This window comes from Doryrhamphus excisus, chromosome 2, assembly GCF_030265055.1.
Source record: "Doryrhamphus excisus isolate RoL2022-K1 chromosome 2, RoL_Dexc_1.0, whole genome shotgun sequence".
Taxonomy (NCBI): Eukaryota; Metazoa; Chordata; class Actinopteri; order Syngnathiformes; family Syngnathidae; genus Doryrhamphus; species Doryrhamphus excisus.
The window spans coordinates 14,347,854-14,372,500 of record NC_080467.1 but is presented as its reverse complement, the minus strand read 5'-3'; the positions used below and the strand labels follow the sequence as shown (position 1 = coordinate 14,372,500).

Sequence of the window (24,647 nt, the reverse complement as noted above, 5' to 3'; positions counted from 1 at the left end):
TAATCCAGAGCCATAACTTTCCATTTTTCAGCCCTTTGTGTTGAGTTGTGAACTGCTACAGAGCCGCTACACATGATAACCAGCACAGAAAGCAGTCTAGATCTTCCAAAATCTGCACCTATTCAAGCTGTATTTCTTTGGATTTTATGCTTCCACTGAAAATAATCTGGTTTAATATATTCCACTCAAGGCCCGCCTCCAGGCACACCCACTCTGCTGTAGTTGGTCACACTCTGTTCAGGAAGACTTCTGCCGTTTTGCCGATAGCTGCCAAACCCAACTTTATAGGAGTTGATAAACAGTATAGAAGTTGATAAAAAATGACGATTTATCTTTTTTAAATGTCTGCTTTTAGTACACAGCATATTCGTAGGCTCCAGAAGTAAAGATTGGACTGTCCAAGGTTTCTCAAGAAAAAAGATTACTTCAAGATGTCTCTCAATGATTTGCTTTAGCATTTTAGCGTTTGTAATAGTAATTACACGTTTCACGGCTAGTCCAGCTACATACTGGCCAATGTTCACAAAACAGTATAATGTGAAATGCCGGTGATGAAAATATTTTTCTTTTGCTGGAAGGGAATCAGCAAATCCAACCACTTGTTTGACTGATGTTTTACTCGTTAGGAATTGTAAACAAATGTAGCTTTGCCTTAAAAAAAGCACTTACTGGGAGACAGAGAAGCAGAGCTCAGGGGAGGGCAGAGAGTGTATCTGGCCTACAACGCATGCCCATATAAGGAAGCCCGGCACTGTGTAACATCACAAACCGCCAGTGTTAGAACGCCCACTGAAACCGAGCGTTCAAAGCCCTCCCAAACTTCTTTCTGGGCTCACTTCCAAATGCAAAGACTCATTATCTAATATTTGGCATCGTTTAGCACCACAATACAACATTCTGACTACATTTGTAGGTCAGCAAAGTGGAAAAAGCATAATGTATAAATGAACGCATTGTTTAAAACGTAATAAAGTTCAGTTTTGGCTTAGACTGGATTTAAACGACATGATTCAAGTGTTCCCAAGTAGTACAATTCAGATTTGGGTCACAGCGACATGAGAGAGAAAAAAAAAACACATGGAATCAGGCCTCTTCCAAATGCGGATTAAAAAAAAAAAACAACATGAATGACATAGTATGTAGATGTATACACTGAAGTTTGTACCCAAACAAGACACCCACATCCCCCAATCAGTTGAATTATTATGTGGAGGAAAATGAGGAAACAAGGACGATAATGATTGCTGGGGGCAGCCAGTGGAGTACTGTCAAGAAAATCTGTAAAATCTGGGGAAAGAGTCAGCCCAGGCCAACTAAATGTTATCTAACATATGGTTTATTTATTATTGTTTACTGCCGTGTCTTCCTTGGCTGATATGGAAACACATGTATTTATAAAATGCATTGTGGGTGTGTGTGCATCGGCAATTAGACTTGCAGTGTCGAGCCAGCCTATACTGGACATGAAAGTAGGAGACCCTGATTATTTAATTTGCTGTGACATTATAAAGGTAACAGCAGATGCAACAATGGCAGGCTGGGGAGGGGGCAGGGTTGCAAAAGGAGGAAGAGCAACTAAAAGAGTGTGGCAAATGAGGTTACAGGGGAAGAAACAGAGACAAAGGGATTGGTTCAAAGTCTGCTTGTGCACGTCAAATCCTTTCTTCGGGGCAAATACGTGAACAAGGACCTCACTGCGAATGTGGGCAAACGACCCTAATCAAATTTGTATGATTGGATTCCAAAAAAGCTGCAATGGTACAAAGAGCCTGCTTTGACCTGGGAACAGACAGTTCCTCTCCTCCACAAGAGAAGCAGTGATGAAACCATGTCATACAGGCTTCTTGTAACGGATAGCCAATAGATATTTGTCTTGTGTTTTTTCAGACTTTACCTGTACTCAGTCACTTCAATCCTGCATCCAAAGTCCTATTTTTGCTTTAAATAAGCACCGCAATTAGACACAAGTCCTGGCCTTCATTTTCCTTGATCACAGCTGACGTTATAAAGTGATCAAAGGGAATTACCTCCAGCAAAAGCTACATGTTAAAATAAAGCTACATTTCACAGATTGATGGACTTGTGGAGTGAAATGTAACACTTTGGTGCAGAGCTGCTCCAAGGCAAAACGCTTCATGACCTGTTCCCAACTCATCTGTCTCACTCCTACCAGAAGGTCCAAAAGCACGCTTCTTGTTAGCCCACTAATTTGGCTCCACACACCCACGTTAGCATCTCCACGGGAGAGCAGATTGTCCTATTAACCGCCCTCCTGCTGCTTTGGCCAAGTACATCTCAAAATAAGGTACCGCGGATATAAACACCTACAAACCCCCAAGGACAAACACAGGGAAGAACTTGTTCTGCCATCGACGTCCTCCATAGACACCGTGTTCTATAACTGACCCAGATTTATCAATCAAGGTCGATGTATGTCTAATTCAAGACTTGCTCTATTGTTTACTCAACCTGCCAATCTCACGTCATCGGAGTGGTGAAATAAAAATACGTTCCACTTGAAGCAGGAATACTGACATTTTACTTATATCTATCCATCCATCCATTTTCCATGCAGCTTATCGTGACTAGGGTTTTGTTTGTTTATTTCGGCTTTTTCCTGATTACGGAGTCGCCACAGCAGATCTTTTTGATCCGCATACTGATTTTTGGATTGAGCACTTTATATTCCGGATGCCCTTCCTGACCAATACTTACTCTGCTTACTCGTGGAGTTTCAAGCCGAGGCATCCACTCCACATGATTTGACTTTTGAGGAAAACATCTATTTTTTTAAATAAAGAATAAGCATTGTCACATCTGCAGGAGAAACATGTTTACACAATCTATACACACATCACAGAAAGCAGAATGTTGTGACAGAAATGCTGCATAATTCAAAACATGAAACAAAAACATCTGGAGCTGCAGCTGTTTTGCATGGACATGCACTGAAACCCAAAGACAATGGAAAACAAAAATCGAGTCGAAGTGAAATTACAGCCTAGATTAGACAGAGCAGATAAATGCGCTCTATGGCTACAACAACCGTTAAAATGGACCCATTAACTATGAATGAGGGGATTAAAACATGTCTAGTGGATTCCAGTGTGTAAAGCTCCTTTACGGAATTGACTCCACTGGAGGACAACTATCGTAATAATCTTATCAAGGATGTCAAATCTTACTGGTGGACTTGTTTTGCAAAAAAGCTGCAAAAAGCCATAGAAACAGGAAAACATATGCACTGAGAGTTTGACACTTGCCGAGTTGAAGTCTCATAAATACGGTTGGACATCAAGTCTCAAGCATTGACTAACATTAGGGACTAGCATTGTTGTTAAATTTTTAATTTTGATCACTAGATCACCAGTCAATCAAAAAGAAGAAACAGCTACGGAACATCAACAAAGAAGAAGCCACAGGACCATTTGGCTCAGTGCACCATTTGCAGCACACAAGTATATCATACAAGGAGAGTGCGTGATCAATATGATGAAATGGTGTGGATTCATGGCTGTCAGAACCAGTCTCTCCTCTGGACATGTCCGAACCATCTCAGTCTGGCCTCTCTGACTGTATCTCCAAGGCCTCTAACATGTAATGTCCCTCTGATGTACTCTTTCCTGATCCTATCCATCCTGGTCACTCCCAATGAGATATTCACAGTAAAGTTCATAAAAAATTGAGTGATGCCTTATTTATCACAGATAATTGGCTCCAGTTCCATCCTCTGACCACTACAAGTGACTCATTATTAATGAACTAAATATTCTTCAAATAACACCCCATAGTCACCCTTACGCTCATATTACCTAATATAGCAAATCTGTCTTCCCAATGTGTGAACATGAAGTGACATCGGGCATTCAGTTGTGTAATTATTATGATGATGACTATTATTTTATTATTGTGCCTGTGGTGAAATAAATAATATAAGCTTGTTGTGGTGCATAATCAAGATATGGTCACACAACATTAGGACAAATGACACTTTTGACACAAACGTATTTGTCATGTTCACACAACAAATCAACGTTTTCTATTTCAGTGTCCCAGTAAAATAAATATAAAGCATCTACCCTCGGGCCTTGGCCACTCAGTTTCTGTGCACAGAAAGACAATGATCTACAACAGCCTAAAATCAAATTGTTTTGCCCCAAAGAACAATACAGCTATAAACTGTCCTACAATGCTGGCATGTGCCGTGTACTGTTTTCTCCTCACAAGTGAGACAGTTGAGGTTTGCTTTGGGTCACAGTTTGACTCCAAAGTTGTGCTCTTCAAGAATGAACACATGCCACACATTCCAAGAGGTCAGCACGAGCACATCATCTAACCGAAGACTTTGCCAAAGAGGTTGCAGCTGTTCTTGTAGCAATATCTAGCCAGGAATGTAGCTTATGTCAATGTACAGTATGTTAGTGCTTATAGGGAGGGAAATGTACTACATAGTTTTTTCTGTTAGGTTGAATGATGTACAAGCTCACAGGATAAGGTAAGGGAAAGGACACGTAAAAAATGAAAATAAGTACAATGGAACCTTGGTTGGTGTCATTAATCAGTTCCAGAAGGTCTGACTCAAACCAAAACTTACTCTCACCGATGCATAATCCCTGAATGATAAATGAACATTTAACGTTACTTTAAAATTGACTTAAGACTTGATCCTTGACAAAATGCGATGAGGCAGTCAGATCCAAACGGATACCATCTTACAGTTTTGCTATGAGTTATTTCTCAACTTCTTTAGGCTTCAGTACGGGCTATTTGACAGCTGTGAGCAATAAGAAAAGCAGGGACTACTGATGGAACTACACAGTCAATCGCTGATGATGGGCGACAATGACGTCCGGTTCCCATGCTTAAACAGTTGTGGATAAAAACTGTGGTATATTATATAAAAATGACAAGATGCACACTATATTGCCTTTATACTGGGATATCAGTGCTGCTTCATTAAAAAAAAAACAAAGTTGCAACATTCTATCCGATCAACATCAAGCAACAATTCTGCATCACAATTCTCCAAGTTAAAGAAAAAGTGAGTATGGCTGCTGATGTCAGTAATATTCACTCTCCACTGTCACATGGCAATCGGTTTTTGAGAGTCACTTCCTGCATATGAAACATTTATAAGCTTTTGGAAGCTGGCATGCAAGGACAGATTCACACACAGGCTACACCTCAGGAAGAGACACATTTCACACATTTTTGAATCAGTCAAGTACATGCAACAGTAGCCAACAGAGAGGCAGACAGAGAGTGGAGAAAAACATCGGAGCGAAACAACTCGCGGAGACAGTGTGAGAAAGTGAAAGAGCCAGGAAGAGAGTGATAGAGAAAAAGAAGAGAGACAGGCAGAGGGAGGTAGTCAAAACTAGGTCAAGTCACATGACTGGGATCGACTGCAGGCAGGATTAAATATCCTACAGCATGTGGTCATTTACACAACAAATGTAGATTTCATTGTATAAATTATTTCTTTTCTATGGGGAATGAGGCTCAGCGTAACGAGTGAGATGCTACACTGTATTCTGGTGGGAAGCATGGCTTTTTCAGCGAGCAGAAACACAAAGTATTCAAGACTAAGTGAGCCATTCCCTCAGAGACTGGAAACAAAGCAAAAGCTTGGATGGCATGAGAATGATCATAACAAGAGTGAGCACAGTTCCAGTGTGAGACAACCTTATAATGACCGGCTACAATAGCTGTAACTTACACTGTCCATTATCTGTGTGAACGCAAGGGACAGTGAAAAAGATATAAACGGTGTCATTGTTTTTTTTAACAGAGGGAGTTTAAACACACATTAAAACACAATTCACTGGCTGTCAAGCGTATTTTGGCCTCTGTTTGCTAATATACCATGTACACAAATCGCCCAGGCACATGATAAAGCATTATACCGCTGAACAAAATGAAATTATCACTCATAGAATAACTTAATTACTTCTGTTCTGTTGTTAAATGAGGTTTAAATAAATAAAAACTGTCCATATACAAACACTGAACCCAGATTTTTTTTACAATTATTTTTTTTGTGTGAAAGAAAGGCCAAAATGCTGAGAAAAATATGCCTTTTGAAAATATCTATGTTCTTGTGGACATGGCCTTGGAGTACATTTTAAAAAAATATATATTTATTAACTCATTAAATATTAAAGATGATTGTATGCTTTCGGCTTTTTAATGTGAGTGGCAAAAAGCAGTAATGACGCAATTGCACGCTATAAGGGGTCACTGTTAGATCAGTTTAAAGTAGGGATGTAAATATTTAAATGTACTACTGGCTATATTAGGGGTCACCAAGTTTTTTACCAATATGCAGAACCAGAACAATACCAGAACATTAACAAAATGTCGACATCCATAATTCGTGTTTCACTAGTATTTCACTAGTCTTCTGTCTTATTAACTGAAAACCTGAATAAAAAGCAGGGTTGTCCACCTCTGCTGGGCCCCTCCTGCTGCATCCGCTACCCCCTCTTTTGTGCCCTTGGCATCCCGGAGAGGAGACTAAATGTCGGCAAATATTCCTACTTCACTAATCCGGACTGAGGTGGTACTCATCCACAAATTTTACCCACAGTTGCAAGTACAGCGGGTTGGGACCAGGCCCGACGGATGATCACATCAGGAGCCTCGAAAAACTAAACCACACACTGCCAAGTGCTCGCTCCGCATATGACATACCGACCTAAAGCTTTTTAAAGCACCACCGCTGTGAGACATTTTTTGTGGCATGATTTGCAGGGTGCAAACCTTATGTCACTCTCACAAAGGCAGGAAGTCCCACACATGACATGGTTGTTCTGGTTGCTGCAGTGGGGGAAGAGCTGATCAGCAGAGGGGATCACCGTTGTAAAGCAAGTGTCGGCCAATATCAGTACCGTTCTGTTGTGGTGTAGCTGGTATTTGAGCTGTCACAAAAGCAACATGCGTCAACATGAAAGTTACACTTGAACTAATCCAGAATAGAAATCCCCAATAAAAACACAATATACTGTTGTGGAGTGCTTATTTGCATGAATACATTTTATAATAATATTAACTATACACCAAAAATGCTGAATTAAAATAATATATGACAATATATCACAACTTTGCTGAACACTTGTTGTATGTGTCTCCCATAAACTTTCTTTTCAATCACTACAGGCTACAAAGCTGTTTTCAGTTCTGGAAGTCCTATTCAAGTGTAAGATCCTTGCAGAAAGATAAACACCACTACTGTACACAGTATAATGCATGTTTGTGTGAGTGTCAGTGAGTTACACAGAGAGCTGAGCACTGCACATAAATCTTTCACTCCCTAATCCTCAGTAAGTGAATCCCAGGTGGAGATTCTGCATCAGATCGATATGATGTAATGCCACTGAGTATCCCTTGCAAAGGCAAAGCTCTTCTCTCTGATCCTACCGCATCACTGTGGATTTTAAAATCATACACACTAGGTAGCAGGAAAATTATTTTATCACAAGTTAATTCATATAAGCAGTACGATATCTACAGTGCCCACCAGAAACATTTTCTTTTGACAGAAGTATGAGATTTATTTCAACGTATTTAGATCTGGACCACATATACAACTTATAAGACAGCACATTTCGTTTGAACCACCCATTTTTTACCTGTGTATGCTGCACTTAGAGGTGAAAACAACAAAAACCAGAAAGCTGACTAAATTAAACTAAATTATTATGACTATAATTATTATATAAATAAACAATTATTTGTGTGGTAGCACTATCTACTGGCCACAGAAGATGCCATAAACCAAAGTACAATGGCTACACCAAAATATGCAAACCACCCATGAGCAAGATTAGAAAGGCCAGGCTGGATTTGCCTAAAAAGCACAGATCTTCCAAAATTAATCAGTCCATAAAACTTGATATATTTATACTATAAAGCAAGAGTATCGACTCGCACAGTAGGAGACAAAAAACGCACACACAGCCATCAAATTCAAGCTCTGTGCAACCACTTCCCATTTCCGTGGCGTTCAAGTCAAGAGGTTAGTCCCTTTTTGAGGTCAGATGGGATACACTTCTGCTATTGAAATGTCACAGATGACGTCACTGTGCATCTTACCTGAAAAGGATGCAAGATTCATTCAACCATGTGAGCATAGGGCAACTCTAAAAATATTAAATCTGCCTTGAGGGCGAAAAACTCTTAACTCAAATAACAATTACCGACCAAGAAATGCAAACTGTCACATCGGCTTAGTGCTCGGCAATGATGCACTGCTCAAAGAGTTAGGTCAGAAACAACAAACTTAATTTGGATCATAGACATACATACACGGCTAGTCAAGTGAATGAACAAGACTGAGGTCACTTTTCTTCAGAGATACACAAACAATAACCCAAAGGCACAGTAGTACATAGTCTGGAAGGGAGTGTTTTTGGGTAAATATTTAATATTTCATAATATTCACAGCAAACAGCATAGATTTTTTTTGTAAACTCAATAAACAATTGAATCAGCTCTCAGACAATAACAATATTCCTGAACTTAAAATGCTGTATAACCGTTACAGTGAATTTTATTTGACCTTCTCGTTATTTGCACATGTCCAGGTGTTCAATCTCTCCGTATACTTTTTGCACAACTTCCAACTTTTTTTTGCAAAACTCACAACACAAGTTTAGAGAAGGTCAATACAGTTGTTTACAACAGTTGATTGGCTCCAGACCTGTCTGTGGTAAATGAGTGATATAGGATATAGGACTCAATGTTAATAAATTGAACATTTTCATTGAGCGTAAAAACCTGTTTGACTTTCTAAATATGGTTTATAAATCATTCAAGCCCTGTAGACATGAAATAAAATGTCGATTGGCACTTTTCCACTTTCATTATTCATCGTTTACGTTGTTATGCTGCAGAGACACTAGCGAGCTAACAAGCTAGTGAGAAGCCAAAACATTATCACTTTACAGAATGGGAGGAGTACTGTTTTGACTCTATCATGACGGCTATGTCATGGCTGATTTCATGCAGTGTTAAGATAATATAATGTAATGTCATGTCTCATCAATGTTTTGTGTACTCAAGTGACCAAAATAGGACATATAATTTGTATTTCAATATTTTTTTCAATATCGAAACAATGCAAAACACAAAAGTGAAAATTCAAAATACCCTTGTGAGGGAGCTGCCAATCCTCCCTCACTGATCAGGTGTATGCCCCACCTACACACTGTCATGTTTCTATTTGTGTACATAGCTGGCTTTTGTTATTTACACATATATTCTGGTTAGTACTTATATTTGTTTGCCATTTAAGTTGTTTAATTGCCACTTTAGTTAGTTAGTTTTTCATTTAGAAGTCATTGGTTTTGTTCCTAATTTCCCATCAGTTTCTCCTTTCTTTGAGGTGATTGGTCGGGGCACAAGCATGGAGGCGCGCCCATGTGAGGCGAGCCCAAGTGTCACCTGGAGGAGGGGGTTAACTGTGTAGTTGTTGGGTAAATGTAGTTATGTGTAATCAAGTGCTTAAAATGTATACAGAAAGTGAAGCTTAAGTGTGGTACTATTGAAAGGCTTTTGTAACATAAAAGAAGGGTGTTGTAAATGTAAATATGGTACCTTTTAGACAAATTGCCTCACCCTCTCATTGGGGAATTTTGGTTGGCCCTTCACGGGTAAAAGGGGCTGGGTGAATTGTTGGTGAGGAGGCCTGTTGTGTGTGCTGGGGGAAATGCTATTGGACTGTCTAAAAATAAACTAAAATAAACTTGAAGCGCGTGGTCTGGTGTGCATTTCAGAGGCTATGGCTATCCCGGGCTAGTAAGAGGCCATTTTTTCAACTTAAAATCTAACAACCCTCTTCCATCTTTCGATGTCTCATCGCCGCCCTCTTCCTACTAGTGGGCACGGTCTCTTTCAAGGGGACTCGCCAAGTTTCACTCAGGTTTAGTGGACTGTGAGACACCTCTTTTGATCGGTGCACTTGCAACATTAGCATGTACCTCAGCACTCTCCTGCTCTCTAGCTCACTCTCAGTAAGCTACCTGCCCATCAGCACACAAAGCACTCACAAGGGGCCTCACCCAGGTAAGACGGGCGGTGATCAGAGCTCATCTAAATCATCTTTGCTAATGAGCACGAGCTGACTGATACGCTCAAGAGAGGAATGAGAAATACGTTTGTGATCTCATTACTCAGCATGGGCGAACTCCTTGCCTTGTGTCTCATACTGTTGGTATGTCGCTCTCAGATAAAGTACTGATGTAGTCCACAGACAATGTTAGTCCCTCCTGAAGTGAAAAAAAAATTAAACTAAGTCACGTATGATGTTTTGCCTTCACATGACAAAAGTGTTTGAGTCAGAAGGAATATTTGCAGTGTTCCCACAAGGTTTACAGTTTTGGGGATTGTGGATTTTGCACATATGTGCACACGCAGACAGAATGATGGCAATGTGATAGCTCATTGCTAGTTACTATATATAACAACTAGTGCTGTCAAGAGATTGATGGAAAGATGTATCTATACATCTTTTACGATTTTTTGCATGAGAGGCACAAAAAGATTATGATGCAGTTTCACGCATGATCACAGCATGTATATCAAACGATGCAATGTTTTTGTGTTTTGTCGACTTTTGTCAAGGAGGCGTTTGACCGTGTTCCTCAAGAAATTATGTCGGGAGTACACCAGGAATATGGCTTAACGTACCACCTCAAATAACATTTACTTTGTTTAATGAAATGTCAAGATATTGACCGGTTCAACACAAATTACATAAATGTAACACTTGTGTGTGTTGAAAACAACTTCATTGTTATTTTTGTGAAAACACAGAAAACTGCAATTCCTTGAGGACATGTTCAAGCGCGTTAACTGTCCTGTCAAGACAAGCGCAAGTATGCATAAGTTTAACCAAAACAACAATGGTAGACCACCTTTGCTTCTTAAAACCATGTGCAGAACATGCTTTACATATTAAACATTCTAAAGGTTTTAGATATAACTTCTGCAGTGGTGATAACTCTGCAGTATAAAAGTGCTCCTGGTCATTTTGTTTTGTTTTGTTTTCTTGGTGTGAAACCTTTAGAATATGTAAAAGGGGACTGTAAAAGGGTCACTGTTGTGTCATTGTCCACTAAATCCTAATAAAATTCAATTTAATTACGTATGTGAGTAAATGAAATAGCCACACAAAGAGGTCTTTTCTCATATTAAGGGTAACATTTTATTATCTGTGGAAGGTGGAGTATTCTGCGGCTTCCGCCCTCTTCCATTTTTATGAGGGTTTGTGTTTGGCTCAGGTCTGGAAAAGGTCTAAATCCACAGGCGGGTGCCACTTAATTAGCTGGGCCATGCACCAAGACGAGTTGGTCACATGGGTCCAATTTGGACAACTATAAAGCCTGCATTGGTTCAACATGCATTACTATGTGAGTATTTACGTGCCTGCTGCACCAAGGTAAGAGACTTTGAAGATGAAAAAAAATACAGAAGGGGGGGAAAAGATTGAAAAGAAGGAGAAAACATAACTAAAATGAAAGGTGGGGACCCTTAACATTCCAGGGAATTCTTCCAGATGTTGCACAAATATTCTGCTGAGGCAATCCAGATGTGCTTACCCCATTTATTCCCTCCTCCTGCTTCTTCTAGATCTTTTCTTTCAAACAACACAATCACCCCTCCTTCCTTTATGTCAGCCTTCCCTGGTTTTAAGTGAAGAATTTAACAGCCCTCAGAGCGCCTTTGCACAAGCATCCTGCAATAAACATCTACACTCAATCGCTTCATCATACAAGTGTGTGTGTTTGAGAGAGCAAAAGATTAGATTTCTCGCTTATCGCTCTTTGCTTCAACAATTAATCAATTAACCGTACTCTAAAAACAGCTGTGGTGAGTCAATGAAAAAAATATCAAAATATTGAGGCGAGCTAAATAAAAACAACATGCTCCTGACTTCCGTTTGTAGTCGCTGTTTCCTGCGCAACTCTTTTCATATGCTGTCATGTCTGCAGAGGCTGCTCCTCTCCCACAGAGCATGACCCAGCCACAACCTCCTGACCTTGCCTCTTCCAGACAGCACATGAGCTCCTCAGCTGCTCCACATACACAAACACACTGTCACTACAAGAACTGACTAATCACACAGGTGGCATACACACATTCTTATACATATGCAAGTGTGCTAATTTGGTGACATTTTATAGACTAAATTATTCATGAGCAGAAAAGTACATTATATGAATCAAATGAATTAATTACAGCACTGCATTAACAATAACAGATCAGCCACTCCAGTCCTGTAGAAATTCAAAGCCTGTGATCTTTCCTATTTAATCCTTGACCGTATCGGGTTTCCCACTTCGGCACAGAAACAGAAAGGAAAAAGCCTAAAAGTGACACTTGAACTTGTCTGAGCCGTTTTTGCGGGCAACAGTCAACACTTTGGTATGCTGATCACAATGACAAAGACAACGGCCAGCATTTGGGCGCCGGCCTGTCTCTTGGTGTATTACACCTGGTTGCTCAACGTTTTTCTAAAGGCACAAAACAAACATTTCATGAAAAACAGGTTAATTACTTTATTCATTATACTGCAGAGTTTTGACAAATGTCCATCGGCACTACCTGCATGACACAAAATTGTATCATCTATACAGAATCTGTATCAACAATACAGAATAAGTTAATCCAGAATTAAGAACAGTATGAGTAAGGTCTAAATACTAGGTATGCAACAGTATGCAGTACAATACTGGTTCGGTCGCACCTGAAAGGAACCGTCTGACTTTATCGACTGCGGTTTTGCAATTCATTTTGCCCCCAAAAAAACTTGTCACAATGTAATGTCCCCTTTCTGGCAATGTACACATTTTAAGTGATGGACTGTCTGCCTAAAGGGATAAGACAAGGTGAGGCATTTGGCATGGAAGTGGAGATTTGGGCAACTACTGCATCCCACTTCTCGCTGCCTGGTAAGCGGAGATGCCACATCTGTCTATGTCGGCAATGTAACTGTCCTTAGTGCTTCTCGCCAGGACCGGTACCTCTTGGCCACAAGCTTGAGGTGTGGTGTACCCGTTTTTGACCTCCCGAGAAATATGTTCATTTTTTCACTAATGTTACACAGCCATGAAAGTCTAAACTTGAAAAAAATGAAATGAAATGAAATGAAATAAATGTTCATCACTATGGTTGATTTTCCAAAGTGGAATGAATGGTTTCAACTCTCATCATCTGTCAAAACCAAGTTGCCATGCTCCTCATGTTTTTCTTACCCCTCCCCTCCCAGCCTTAACAGCCTTGCACCTTCCTGCCGTTGAGAACATTCCAAAAACCAGACGGCCTTGGCAAGGTGTCTAACTATAGGTGACAAAATCCTCCAGACTGTGTGTCTGTGAGTGCGCATGTACAGGTGTGTGTTTGTGTGCGTTAAGGGGCCACACTCCGGGCGGATGTATGAACATGTCAGACCTGCAGGCGTCAACAAACAGTTAATCAGTCTTTCCCTACTCTAGGCTTAGGAACAGCCCACAGAGGAACCTTGTTATCTCACATAATATATTTTTTTCTCTCTCACGCTTGGTAATTTGTGGCACATACTCTTGAAACACAATTTTTTTCCGATAACCTGCATGTCAATCCTATTCCACGTCCCTGGGTATCAATCATTAATTTGAGTAGCTTCTTTAATTGATCTGCGGTTTATCATAATTGCAGTCGTAGACTATAATCCCAAACAGTTACATAGGTATTGTCCAATCGTTGTATTCGTAGAAGTCGTAGAAAAGTTTTTAATTGACTAAAGTCATTTAAATCTTAGTCAAACGCGATCTGGCAAAATTACATCACAGATCTTACTGAATCATCGGTTGCTACAGGGTAGAATGGGGGGGGTTGGGAAAAAACCTCCAAAATTTAATGACCATGAATTCTATGAAAGCAGGCAATGCCATTGAAAACCAGATCATATTCTGTACATACAGTAAAGGCATGTCACTGATATAAGATACTTGGTGGTCTGAACAACAGAAAAGGCACTCGTGTGGAAAGACGATCTGTGTGACGAGAGAAGGCTTGAAACTCTTTTTTGCCGAAAACAACAGAGTACAGAACAAGAAACAAAAACCCAGGTGTACGCTCAAGTGCATACATTGCAATATGATCATTTTCAGCTGTTGGGTTGCTCTAATTGCTGGAAATGTGCAGCGCAAACGACCTGCAATAATAATAATTAAAACCATGTTGTCTGTCATGTCTGTACCTGCCTTGGTATCCTGACGGACGACTCCATGTCGGGATGTACTGGAATGTACAGTCCTATAGCTGGGCAGCATTACATTCTGCGTGTCTACTATAATAGATAATGTGAGTACAAAGGGGATGTTATTTAATGTCTTCATGGCTTTAGTAATGTTAAAAACTTTTTAATGAAGGTCACAAACAGGTTTGTTCACAATATATTCATATTGAATCCCACTTTGCAGAAATTCACCTATAAGCTGAATTGAATCCAGTTCTTTGACAACAATTACTTTGGCTTCATTCGGTCCTGTGTTTAACTTGAAGTAGATGTTGCAGTCTGAATGTTCCCCTGTATGGCCGGATGCTGTTCTGGTGAGTGTAGTGAGTTTGTGGTATTACCTGAGAAGTAGCAACAGACAAATTGCATGCTCTGGATCCCTCCTGATGCTGTGCAGCATTTCTCTTCTTAAAGGGGGGCCTATTATGCTCATTTACGGCCCTTTGTGGACTCCTATAGAGCAGCTACCAGGGTTGGGCGATATGGACCAACACTCATATGGTTGAATATTGATATATACATAGTATTTGATATATGTGCTAATTTTTTTCCCACAAAATGAGTTCAGACAAAAGTAAAAGCCAAATATGCCTAAAATGTTTTAATTAAAAAACTGTCAAAACCCGAAAGTGTCAAAAATAGTCACTAAAATTTTTACAATTTTTTTTAATAATTAAATTTTTTTAAATATAGAAAAAGTTCAATGATAATGTTCAATCTTCAGTGAATTCACGGTAGTCTCTCAACAGCTGGGTTAGCACTTCCATCTCAAGTTCCCCATGACCACATAATTGTAATCATGGTTGATACCGTTTTTATACCGCAACATTTATACTGTCTTTTTCGCTGTTCACTCCCGCTATGCAGCTTCTCCTCCTCCGAATCTCTACAGGGATCTCGGCGTAATGAAGGGGTGCTCAAAGCTAACAGCTTCTCCAGTGTAAACAATGGAGTAAGCGGCTAGCTATAAACGTAACAATTTGGGACAATCTGTTGCAGCACAATTGCTTAAGGGTTTGATAATCCACACAGAAAGTTTTCAAGATATTCCAGAATCTGCACATATACCAGCTGTATTTCCTTGGATTTCCAAAACGGTGTGTTTAAATTTATTCCACACACGGCCCGCCTACGGGCATACCCAATGGGCTATCATTGGTCCCTCTCAGCTTGTACCCGGGCACACCAATTTAAGGAAGTCACCGGCTGGATGGAGTCAATGATTTCTCACAAGGCATACTGTGAAGCTGGTGTTCGAACATTCAGAGCCACCCCAAACTTCTTTGGAATGCACAAACCTCATTATCTGAAACTTTGGCACACGATGATACAACATTCTAATGACGTTTATAAGTCAGGAAGGTGGAAAAAGCAAATTTTCCACACCACCAACAGTCCTCTGTGTTACATGCACCACTTGATCACCATTGCTTTTTCTCATATTGTGAATATATTGCAACTGACTAGATTCAATGAACTACTGTAGATCATGCCAATTTAACATCAAATGGCAGCTGGGAAATGTCTATAAATGGAGACACAACTACTCAAATGAACATAATGTAGCGATTCGCTTGATTTGGCATCCAAGTCCATGCATTCATAACTTAATTCCAAAACCCAACAAAGCCCAGAGCCAATCAATATCTTCATGTGCTAATGTAATCTCAGAGGAAGAGTAGACAGTTGTTTTTATCATTGAAAATGTGCCAAGATGAGGAATGTGGAGGAGTAAAAGGAGGAGGTCCCGCCTCTGACAGCTACTGATTTTATTGTTTCTTGGCAGCATCTGAATGTCACAACACAACTATATCATGCTCTGCATTCACATTTACAATTCTTTCTCAAGTACTGTAAATTGTTGATGTCTTTTTCTTAGTGATGGTGCGTGTTCAACAACGTCCCGAGTAGAGCACTGGCTCAAGAGGAGGGCAAGCCGACCTTCCTCTCAGTGCGAATTAGGGGTGTGATTTGGCCAAATCCCCACAGAAAGTACGCTTCCACTTCAAAAGAGTGGCTGTACGCACCCTGAATACTGGAAGTGAAAGGAACAGCCATTCACACACTTTAGAGCACCAGCAATAAACCCTTGGACTAATGGTGCTCAGTTGACTGCTGATGGTAAGATTTAACAGACAAGCTTCACCAAACTCTGAATAAACCTGCCAAGCACCGTTTGGTACAATGAATAAACAATTAAATAAAGCAGCAGCAAGACGGTCATAGTTAAAGTTTGGAAACGGCAGTGCTTATCATGTCCATACTGATAAATGATAGCAAAACAGAGGAAAATACAAATAAATAGAAGTAAAAATTCAAATACAATACAATACTGTCTTTTAACACTTTAAACACAACATGCCAAACGCCAGAGGCAAAATTCTTGCAATGATAGAACAGATGGGGAGCAAAGGTCAACGTTTGAGGTGCAGAGTTCAGTGCAGTCGTTATCAATAAAGACCTCCTGTGAGAAGAGAGAAGCTCCTTGCACAAATAATTAACAAGCTTATGAGTGATTTCTTGAAGTATACACTGTTTAATCCCAGGGCAACAAGGAATATTTGCACTGGTCAACACACACTCTTATCAACAGCAAACCAAACACACTTGTGGTAATTTGTTGTAATTGTAAACCATCATTTATACATTTTATTCAGCTGCAGTTTAAAGTGGTTCGCAAATTCTCCATTTTCTTTGGAATTGAACTTCTTACGGGTGAAATTTAGTTGGGGGGGGGGGGGTCGAGAGAGAGCTGTCACTTTAAGCCATTAAGTCTCGCTATACCCCCCCCCCCAATAAAAATGAACAGCTGCAGCCCCGTTCTCTCAAAAGGAGAGCGAAGGCATCACATCAGGAACACAAAACTGGACGGCAATAAAAGACAAACTTGGCCAAATGCTTTTGGCGGTGTAATTCCATGGGCCCTTGTCCAGCACCACACACACACACACACACACACACCCCTCCTGGTAGACAGACACCCTCTCCCAGTATTACCTTTGTTCCTGAGTTACAGCTAGAAAAGGAATGTGGCCCTCTGTCTCACACACACACAAATCTCACTTTCTCATCAAAGACTATGAACTTCATTGGTTGTGAGAGGAGGGGGCAATGTGTGTGTGTGTGTGTGTGTGCTCTGTGTTCCCCAAAATGAAAAGGAATCACACAACTAATTGTGGGAAATTTGATTTTTTGGGCTCGAGTCCTCATTAACAGGTGGTAAAAGAAGATTATGGGGTGAAGAAGTAGGGACAGACCAAGACATGACTGACTGCCAATCATCAGCATACAGTGGTACCTCACTTTTCATTATTAAGAACATTATCATGAAAAACACATATGGAAACCTGAACTGTCTATGACATCATCGGTGGTTGATGCTGTAGTCTTTGCAAACTAACACAGTTACACCACAGGACTCTGCTTTTCTTTTGACCGCGGCTATTGAATTCAATAAATTGCTTGTTGCAAAACGCAAAGGTGGTGTGTGGATCCCGCTCCCTTATAACCACCTTTGTCAACCATTATGTAATATGTTCATTTAACCCTTACATTAATTTTTCAGTCATATGCATTTAGAACAGACTCATTTGTTCTGCCTTATTTCATTTATTGACCTTCTGGGATGGATTAATGACGCTAACCAAGGTATCAGTGTATGCACCTGACATTTGTCATTGCATGTTATTTGCTTTTAAATGTCAGCCATACAGGGCACTGACTAGGCAAACAATGTTAAATACTCCGGTTGCCGTAACTCATACCAAAGCCATATAGTCCACTTCAAACAATGGAAGCACACATTCAATAGCAAAATCATGTACTATTAAGTGTACAAGAAATATACATTATTAGTAAAGTTTCTCATTTTGACAACTTCAGACCTAAATTCAGCAATTTAATTGAAGATATTCTGTTTAGTATATATTGTGCAAATTCTCTGAAAATAAAATATATGGCTTTTCTCCTGTAAAGATTAGTTGCAATTTTCTTGTGGAAAAAAAAATTGAATAGACGGCGAATTTGGTCGTTAATCACTGCTCACATTGTTGAATTTCTATGAAATGTTTCATCCCTCACAGAAAAAGGACACACTCTCCTATCAATGTCATTCGTTCCAGCTTTATAGCTTCAAGTCAAATAAGTGTGGCGCACGGAGGAGTTGATGGCGGGATCAAGCACACAATCGGCATACAAACGCATCGCATAAATAGCTCTGGGGAGAGTGTCGCTATCACACCACCAACAACTGATCTATAATTGTAAGGCTGCCATTTCAAACAGTTGCGTGTTTGAATCCCTAATGCTGTGTGACAGATAATCAGACTGAATGAGCGGCTAATCAATACGCACAAGGACTTAGAAGATAGCGGCGTCCTTCAAGTGGCCAATTAACAATCAGACCTACTGAGTGGACCTTTAATGGAGCAAGTTTAAATAGAAATGGCAATTTAAGGAGCAGCGGATTAGCACTATAAGCAACCAAGAAGCTGCTGATGCAGCATGTGCTGCCGCTTGAGGGAGAAGATGAGATCCATCTCCTGTGGAAAAGTGTTCCATCGCACTTTAGTAATTATACCGTGTATCGAGCTATACATCAACCACAGCTTTCAGATACTTATAGATGCTAACAAGTGTAAAACGATAGATACACATAGGAAAAATACACACAATAAAGCGCACCTGCAATAATGGGGTTGTCCTACTACAGCCCTATGATGGATGAACTCTACAAGGGGACAAGGGTCACTTTGCAAACTTTACAGTAGCAAACATCTGTAATGATTTACAGATGATTTACAAAGTATGACTATTCCATGTTAAAACAGACAAAAACACTACTTTTTATGAAAAGAGAAGTTGGAATTCTATTTGTTTCTAACAGTTACTTGAACATCACATGACTACAGTATACATTGACACCATTCAACATGTCCGAAACAGAGCAGGAAGAAGCAGATCATATTTCTCCATGTTTACTACGTACAGATAATTCATTAATTCATGTGTTGATATGTTATGACGTTAATCCAGGAATTGAGGCATACCTGTCAACATCTGCATTATAAAACAAGGGTTCTTGTTATTGTTGATTACTTATGTTGCCTGCTTGATGGCGAGTTGATCTTAAGCTGTGCTGCCCCTGCAGAACCAGCTATACCCCCCTCACCCCCCTTAAAGTTTAGAACAGGGGAAAAGTACAGAAAACTATTAAAACGAAATGATGTCAAGAAAGAAGGGCAAAATATAGTTTCCCGTTTAAAAAGAGAGGGTTACGTAACTCAGGACTAATTAAATCCTGTCTTCATTAAGGTCAAGTTAGTCCGATTATACTTTAATGTTCACAACAGGAGTGTATTTCATGTACAATGTGAATATGGTTTTGTCAAATATATGACAACAAGAAGATTATGGACATATTCTTGAAACTTCAAACAAAGTAGCGCACACCAGGAGCGCGCACATCTCATCCGGAGCGAGATGTCACTCTAAGAGGAATGTCATCACCTAAGATAGTAGCATTTTAGAGTGATTGCATTTTTACCCCATTTTTAAGCCACATTAATACACATTTTAGAAAAAAAAAAGAAAGAGACAATGTCCTTGCTCTAGTTTAAGACTGGCGTGACAACTCGCTGCCTTCACTGTCAAAAACAGAGGAAGGACAATTTCAAGCACGCCCGCCGGTTTTAAAACCTGCATGGCGGAATAAAGCTATAATGTGAAATAATTCAACTCACCCAATGACAAGAATGGTTTGGTTTCCATATTGGACGTGTAGGTTAGCTCATGCCAGCTGAGACGAGCACGTTTGGGAGTTTTTCGCAGGCGGCTGTAGGACACCGGACCAGCTTAGTGTTGCTGTTGCTCTCCGTGCTCCTCTTCTGGTAGCCTTTGGAGCGGTTAAAAGTGACAGATCGATGTTTAATAGTCTCATAAGATAATGTTTCTAGCTGTGCTGCTGCACTCCTCTCCTTTCCCTTGCGTGCTCGCTGCACAAGTCCAACTACTGCTGGAGCTGTACTGCAAAGGGACCCACGCAGGGGGTACTCCCACCCTCGTACGGCACAGCAGCGACGCGATGCATAGAAGCCTTTGCGTGAACTCTTTAAAAAAAAAAACACAGTGAGATACAGAACAGGGGGGAAAACATGCATTTCACTCTTGTCATTAAACGTATTCCAAAGCAGTATTGTGTCCACAGCTTGTTTGTTTTTGCTGGACCGAGAGACATAGTATGCCAAACCCCTAAAATATAAATAAGGGACACCTTCTGGGCACCCCATTGCCTTCAACCCTACCTGTATGGTGACATTTTGCCACTTCTTATTTTTGTGTAAAACAGTTTTTTATATTTATATTTATGTAAAGGACAATTTGTACATAGTAAAAATATTTATATAAGCAAAATAAAGTTCCCTTGTTCCCTAATGTTAACCTGGCCGGAAATCGAACTAGTTCAATTCATCAGTTCCATTGACATTTTACCAATCTCATGTTCCTTGTGAACACCATAAGGACTCATACATTTCTATAGTCAGTTTATCATGGGACGTTTGGGAACCCCAGAGACATATTGTCCATTATGCCCGAACACAAAGTTAAATCTCCAAAAACGGCATGTCACAGCTTATGCTCTTCACCGGTTATGATGAACATTTTTGCAATATTTTATATGTTTCAAGCCCACATTGGATGAATATAAGCATGTTTAATGGCTTTAAATGTGACTCAGGAGGTAGAGCAGGTCATCCAGAAATCGGAAGTTTGGTGGTTTAATCTTTCCTCCCTCCATCCAGTCATTGCCGTTGTGCCCCTGGGCAAGATATTTCACCCACCTTGCCTCCAGTGCTGCCCACAATGGTATATGAATGTGAATATGACGTATCCGTCAGACTACTGCAAAGCAACTGTTATTACAGATGTTGATGACCACCACACCAGTGTGTGACTGAGGAGTGAATGAATAATAGGTTCACTTCAATGTCAAGCGCTTTTGGTGCCTTGAAAATGGTGCCCCCATATCAGTCAATTTTTCTATATATGGTCCTCAGTGGACCCCTCACCCCCCCATTTGCAGTAAAGGTTTCCCAAACAACATGGATCCCCTTGCAGCAGGCCAGTGGCTACTTACTATTCTACTGTTATTTTAACCTGGTCACATCTGTTGAGCTAAAGCTGTGGGCTCACTACATCGAAGTTTAGATGTTTAAACTCGCATGAACACGCAAGCAATTAGACAATCTCTGTGTCGAAGCTACAAGCGTGTTAAAATATAAACAAACACACCATAGGAATTAGGATTTGATGGAACAATATCCTGGAGTTTTCTGCTTATCGCATTTGAGCCTTCATTTTCTCAAACTAATAACATGCATAGAGGTTACATTGGAATACTTAATGTTGCAATACATAATTATATATGTCTGAAAAAAATCAGATCTTATTTAATCCTACCCCCTTCTCTGTTGCAATTGCTCGTACATTGTTCACTCTCACTTTCTGTGTTCAACATGCATTTTATTATATTTCATATAATAAAAGCAGTTGTTTGTAAAAAGCAACAGTTGTTTGTTGTCATACAAATATATACCATTGAATGTCATTGAATGTAGATGTACTATAGGTTCCTAATTCCAGTACTTCTTGTTGAACAGGGCCCTTGCAACATAGGGTAGGGACCTATTATGCTAATTTTTCGATGCTTTGTATTGAGTTTTAGTCTCCTATAGAGCAGCTACACACAATAACCCGCACAGAACAGAACACAGATCTTCCAGAATTTGCACCTATTCCATCGGAATTTCCTTTGATTTGTGCTTCCTGCCAAAACTGTTTTAATTTATTCCACCCCCGGTCCGCCTCTGGGCCACCCCTCTGTGACATCACGAAGGGGCAATTTTACCACACCCTCTGAAACTGAGCATTTTGAACTTTCCCATACTCTTTCAGGGCTCACTTCCAAATGCACAAACCCTCATTATCTGAAACTTTGGCATCGTTTAACACGAGAATACAACATTCTAACTACATTCATAGGTCAGAAATGTGGAAAACATATGGAATTTATGGAATTTTTTGGTCAATTTTCCAAATGGTACAACTATAGAGGCTTTCAAATTTCTAGGTTCCACTGCTATTCATATTTCCTTTTAGTCCCTCAAGGAAATCCACTTTCTACATTCACTAATGTTTGCTTCATTAACTCAGTGATCTGCTAACATGGCACAAAAACCTATGAATTTATTCAAGATGCATAAAGTTTCAGTAGATGCACACAACCCCCTCCCCTCAGCTAAACCCCCAGCTAATGGCAGCATTTTGGGTTTGCATAAATGTCTTTGCGTGAAATCTCTGTTGTTAAATCTTTGCCATCTCACTTTCATCGTTCTGGCTGCTGTATATGTTCAGAACATGACACTTTTTCTGCCTCATCTGAATTCCATCCATCTTGTGAGCACCTCCCATATTTTAACACAGGCGTGTGCACACACACACACACAGACACAGACTGGGAAAATGTCCTTTATTGTGCCCAGATTGAAGCCGAGGATTACAAGTTGTAAACTCTGCATTCACCCCACGATAAAACTCGAGATGCTGGGCATGCAGAAGCAATGTAGGGCGTACATGTGCCTCCTGCAGCCATCCTCCAGGTCGCTGTGATGAGCATGCTCATATTAAGCACTGAAAGGTGTTCGCCACGTTTGTACTGAGGCATGATACATAATTAATGCATTGCATGGCACATCAAAGATCAAAGGAAGTTGTTATAAAAAAAGAGATATTTAAACCTGACATTTATTCAAGGAGAATGTGTGTTTATGCATGGAGCTAATATGACTCCTGGAAGACGGATTATGTCACACTAGCCTTTGTGTGAACATTTCCTTCATTTAGCTTAAGAATTAATAATCGCAAAGGTGCTGTTCTGTTTGCAGTGTGATGGTAAGTGACACAAATGCTCATTAGAGATGGAAGGTAGGGAGGGGGCAAAAGCAGAATTAGTCCTCGGTTCAGGGGGTTGTGTCGCCTCGGGCCTCCACTCTGTAATAGAAGACAGACGCAGACATCTTTTTCAAACCTTGCTTAGACCAGGTTCTCTCATCTGCCTGCTAGTCCAAGCTATTTAATACTCATCTTAGATCATGATTAATAGTGTTCTGACCCTTCACCTCCAGCCATAAATTCTCCAGAGGATGTTTTGGCTCTCGTCAACACTTATAACCTCTTTTAACGATGGCCTGCTGTCTATATTTAACTATTATTGCGTTTTCTCTTTGCACGGCTCTCCCCTTGTCCTCTCTTCTTTGCTGTCTTATTTCTCCACTTTAAGCAATGGGTTTGGGCCTCAGGGGATGAGAGACCACCACTGTTACGGTTAACTCTGCTATGGTTGCTTTGACAGCCCCCTCCTCCTCTTTCTGCCTCTCTTAAAGTGGGTGATAAATGAGACAAGGGCCTTTTGGTCTCCTTTGTACTTTGACCATTCATGACAAGCTCATCCGTAAAAGTGATTATGGCTTTTTTGGTGGCAATGACAATGGTTTCCAATCCACAGGAATGTACGGCTAAATAGACGAGACTCAAAAGGCTGCAACTCATATCTTGGCTAACAAAACCCACGGCGTATTAACCTTCAAAGAACATCCATAAATGGTAGGTATCGCACTATTCCATACTATGTCCATTCAAAAAAGGACTTTTCTCATCACGCCATGGATTCTAACATAATAAAAATTTAGCTCTTTTGGAACCACTGTGTTTTTCCTGCGACTACTATACTACTATACTTAACTACTATAGTCCACATCAGTTGATGGGCTCGTAAACTTGGTCTGTAGTTCTGTAGTTTTTACATAAAATTATTGTCCTGTCCTCTCAGCCATCCAGCTGTTCATTCAAGGTGAATTTGCAGAGTTCATTCATGGTTCCATCCAGTTTGTGCCGTGCATCACTAACACTGGCAGCAACACAGTTAAGATAAGCTCATATGTTATGACGACAGACGGCGGCACAGTGTAGCTCTCTGCTCTTTTAGAACTTTAGCCTTACCTGAACACATCAACAGCAGTGCGATTCCAACACCATACAGTCAATGCATCTCCAACTCTAAACAAACACGTCTCTCGTCAGTCCGTCATTGCAAAAGACGCATTCAAACATCATGCATCACATTATGTATGTGTGGTGTAATTAAACAGAAATGCAATTACTGCAATACGTGGATATTCTTATCACTCACTTTGTAACTCTTAATGTTGCTGCATTTAAGTATGCTCGGAAATCCCAGAAAATTCACACAAAATGTGTGAATTCAACATAAATTATGTCTTTGAACACAATTCCTCATTGCTCATAATAA

At 40.1% G+C, this 24,647-nt stretch overlaps 1 protein-coding gene across 3 annotated transcripts in view; it reads right to left on the bottom strand.

The window, feature by feature from the left end:
• The window catches only part of rxraa (retinoid X receptor, alpha a), an 85,994-nt gene extending 65,711 nt beyond the window's left edge, over positions 1 to 20,283 (bottom strand). For all 3 annotated transcript variants that reach the window (XR_009120142.1, XM_058056210.1, XM_058056222.1), the window contains exon 1: positions 20,023 to 20,283. Coding sequence is in view for 2 of the 3 variants with exons in the window: in XM_058056210.1 (XP_057912193.1) it covers positions 20,023 to 20,050 (28 nt within the window). In the remaining variant the exon portion in view is untranslated. The remainder of the gene's footprint in view (positions 1 to 20,022) is intronic.
• Positions 20,284 to 24,647: the final 4,364 nt, after the last annotated feature.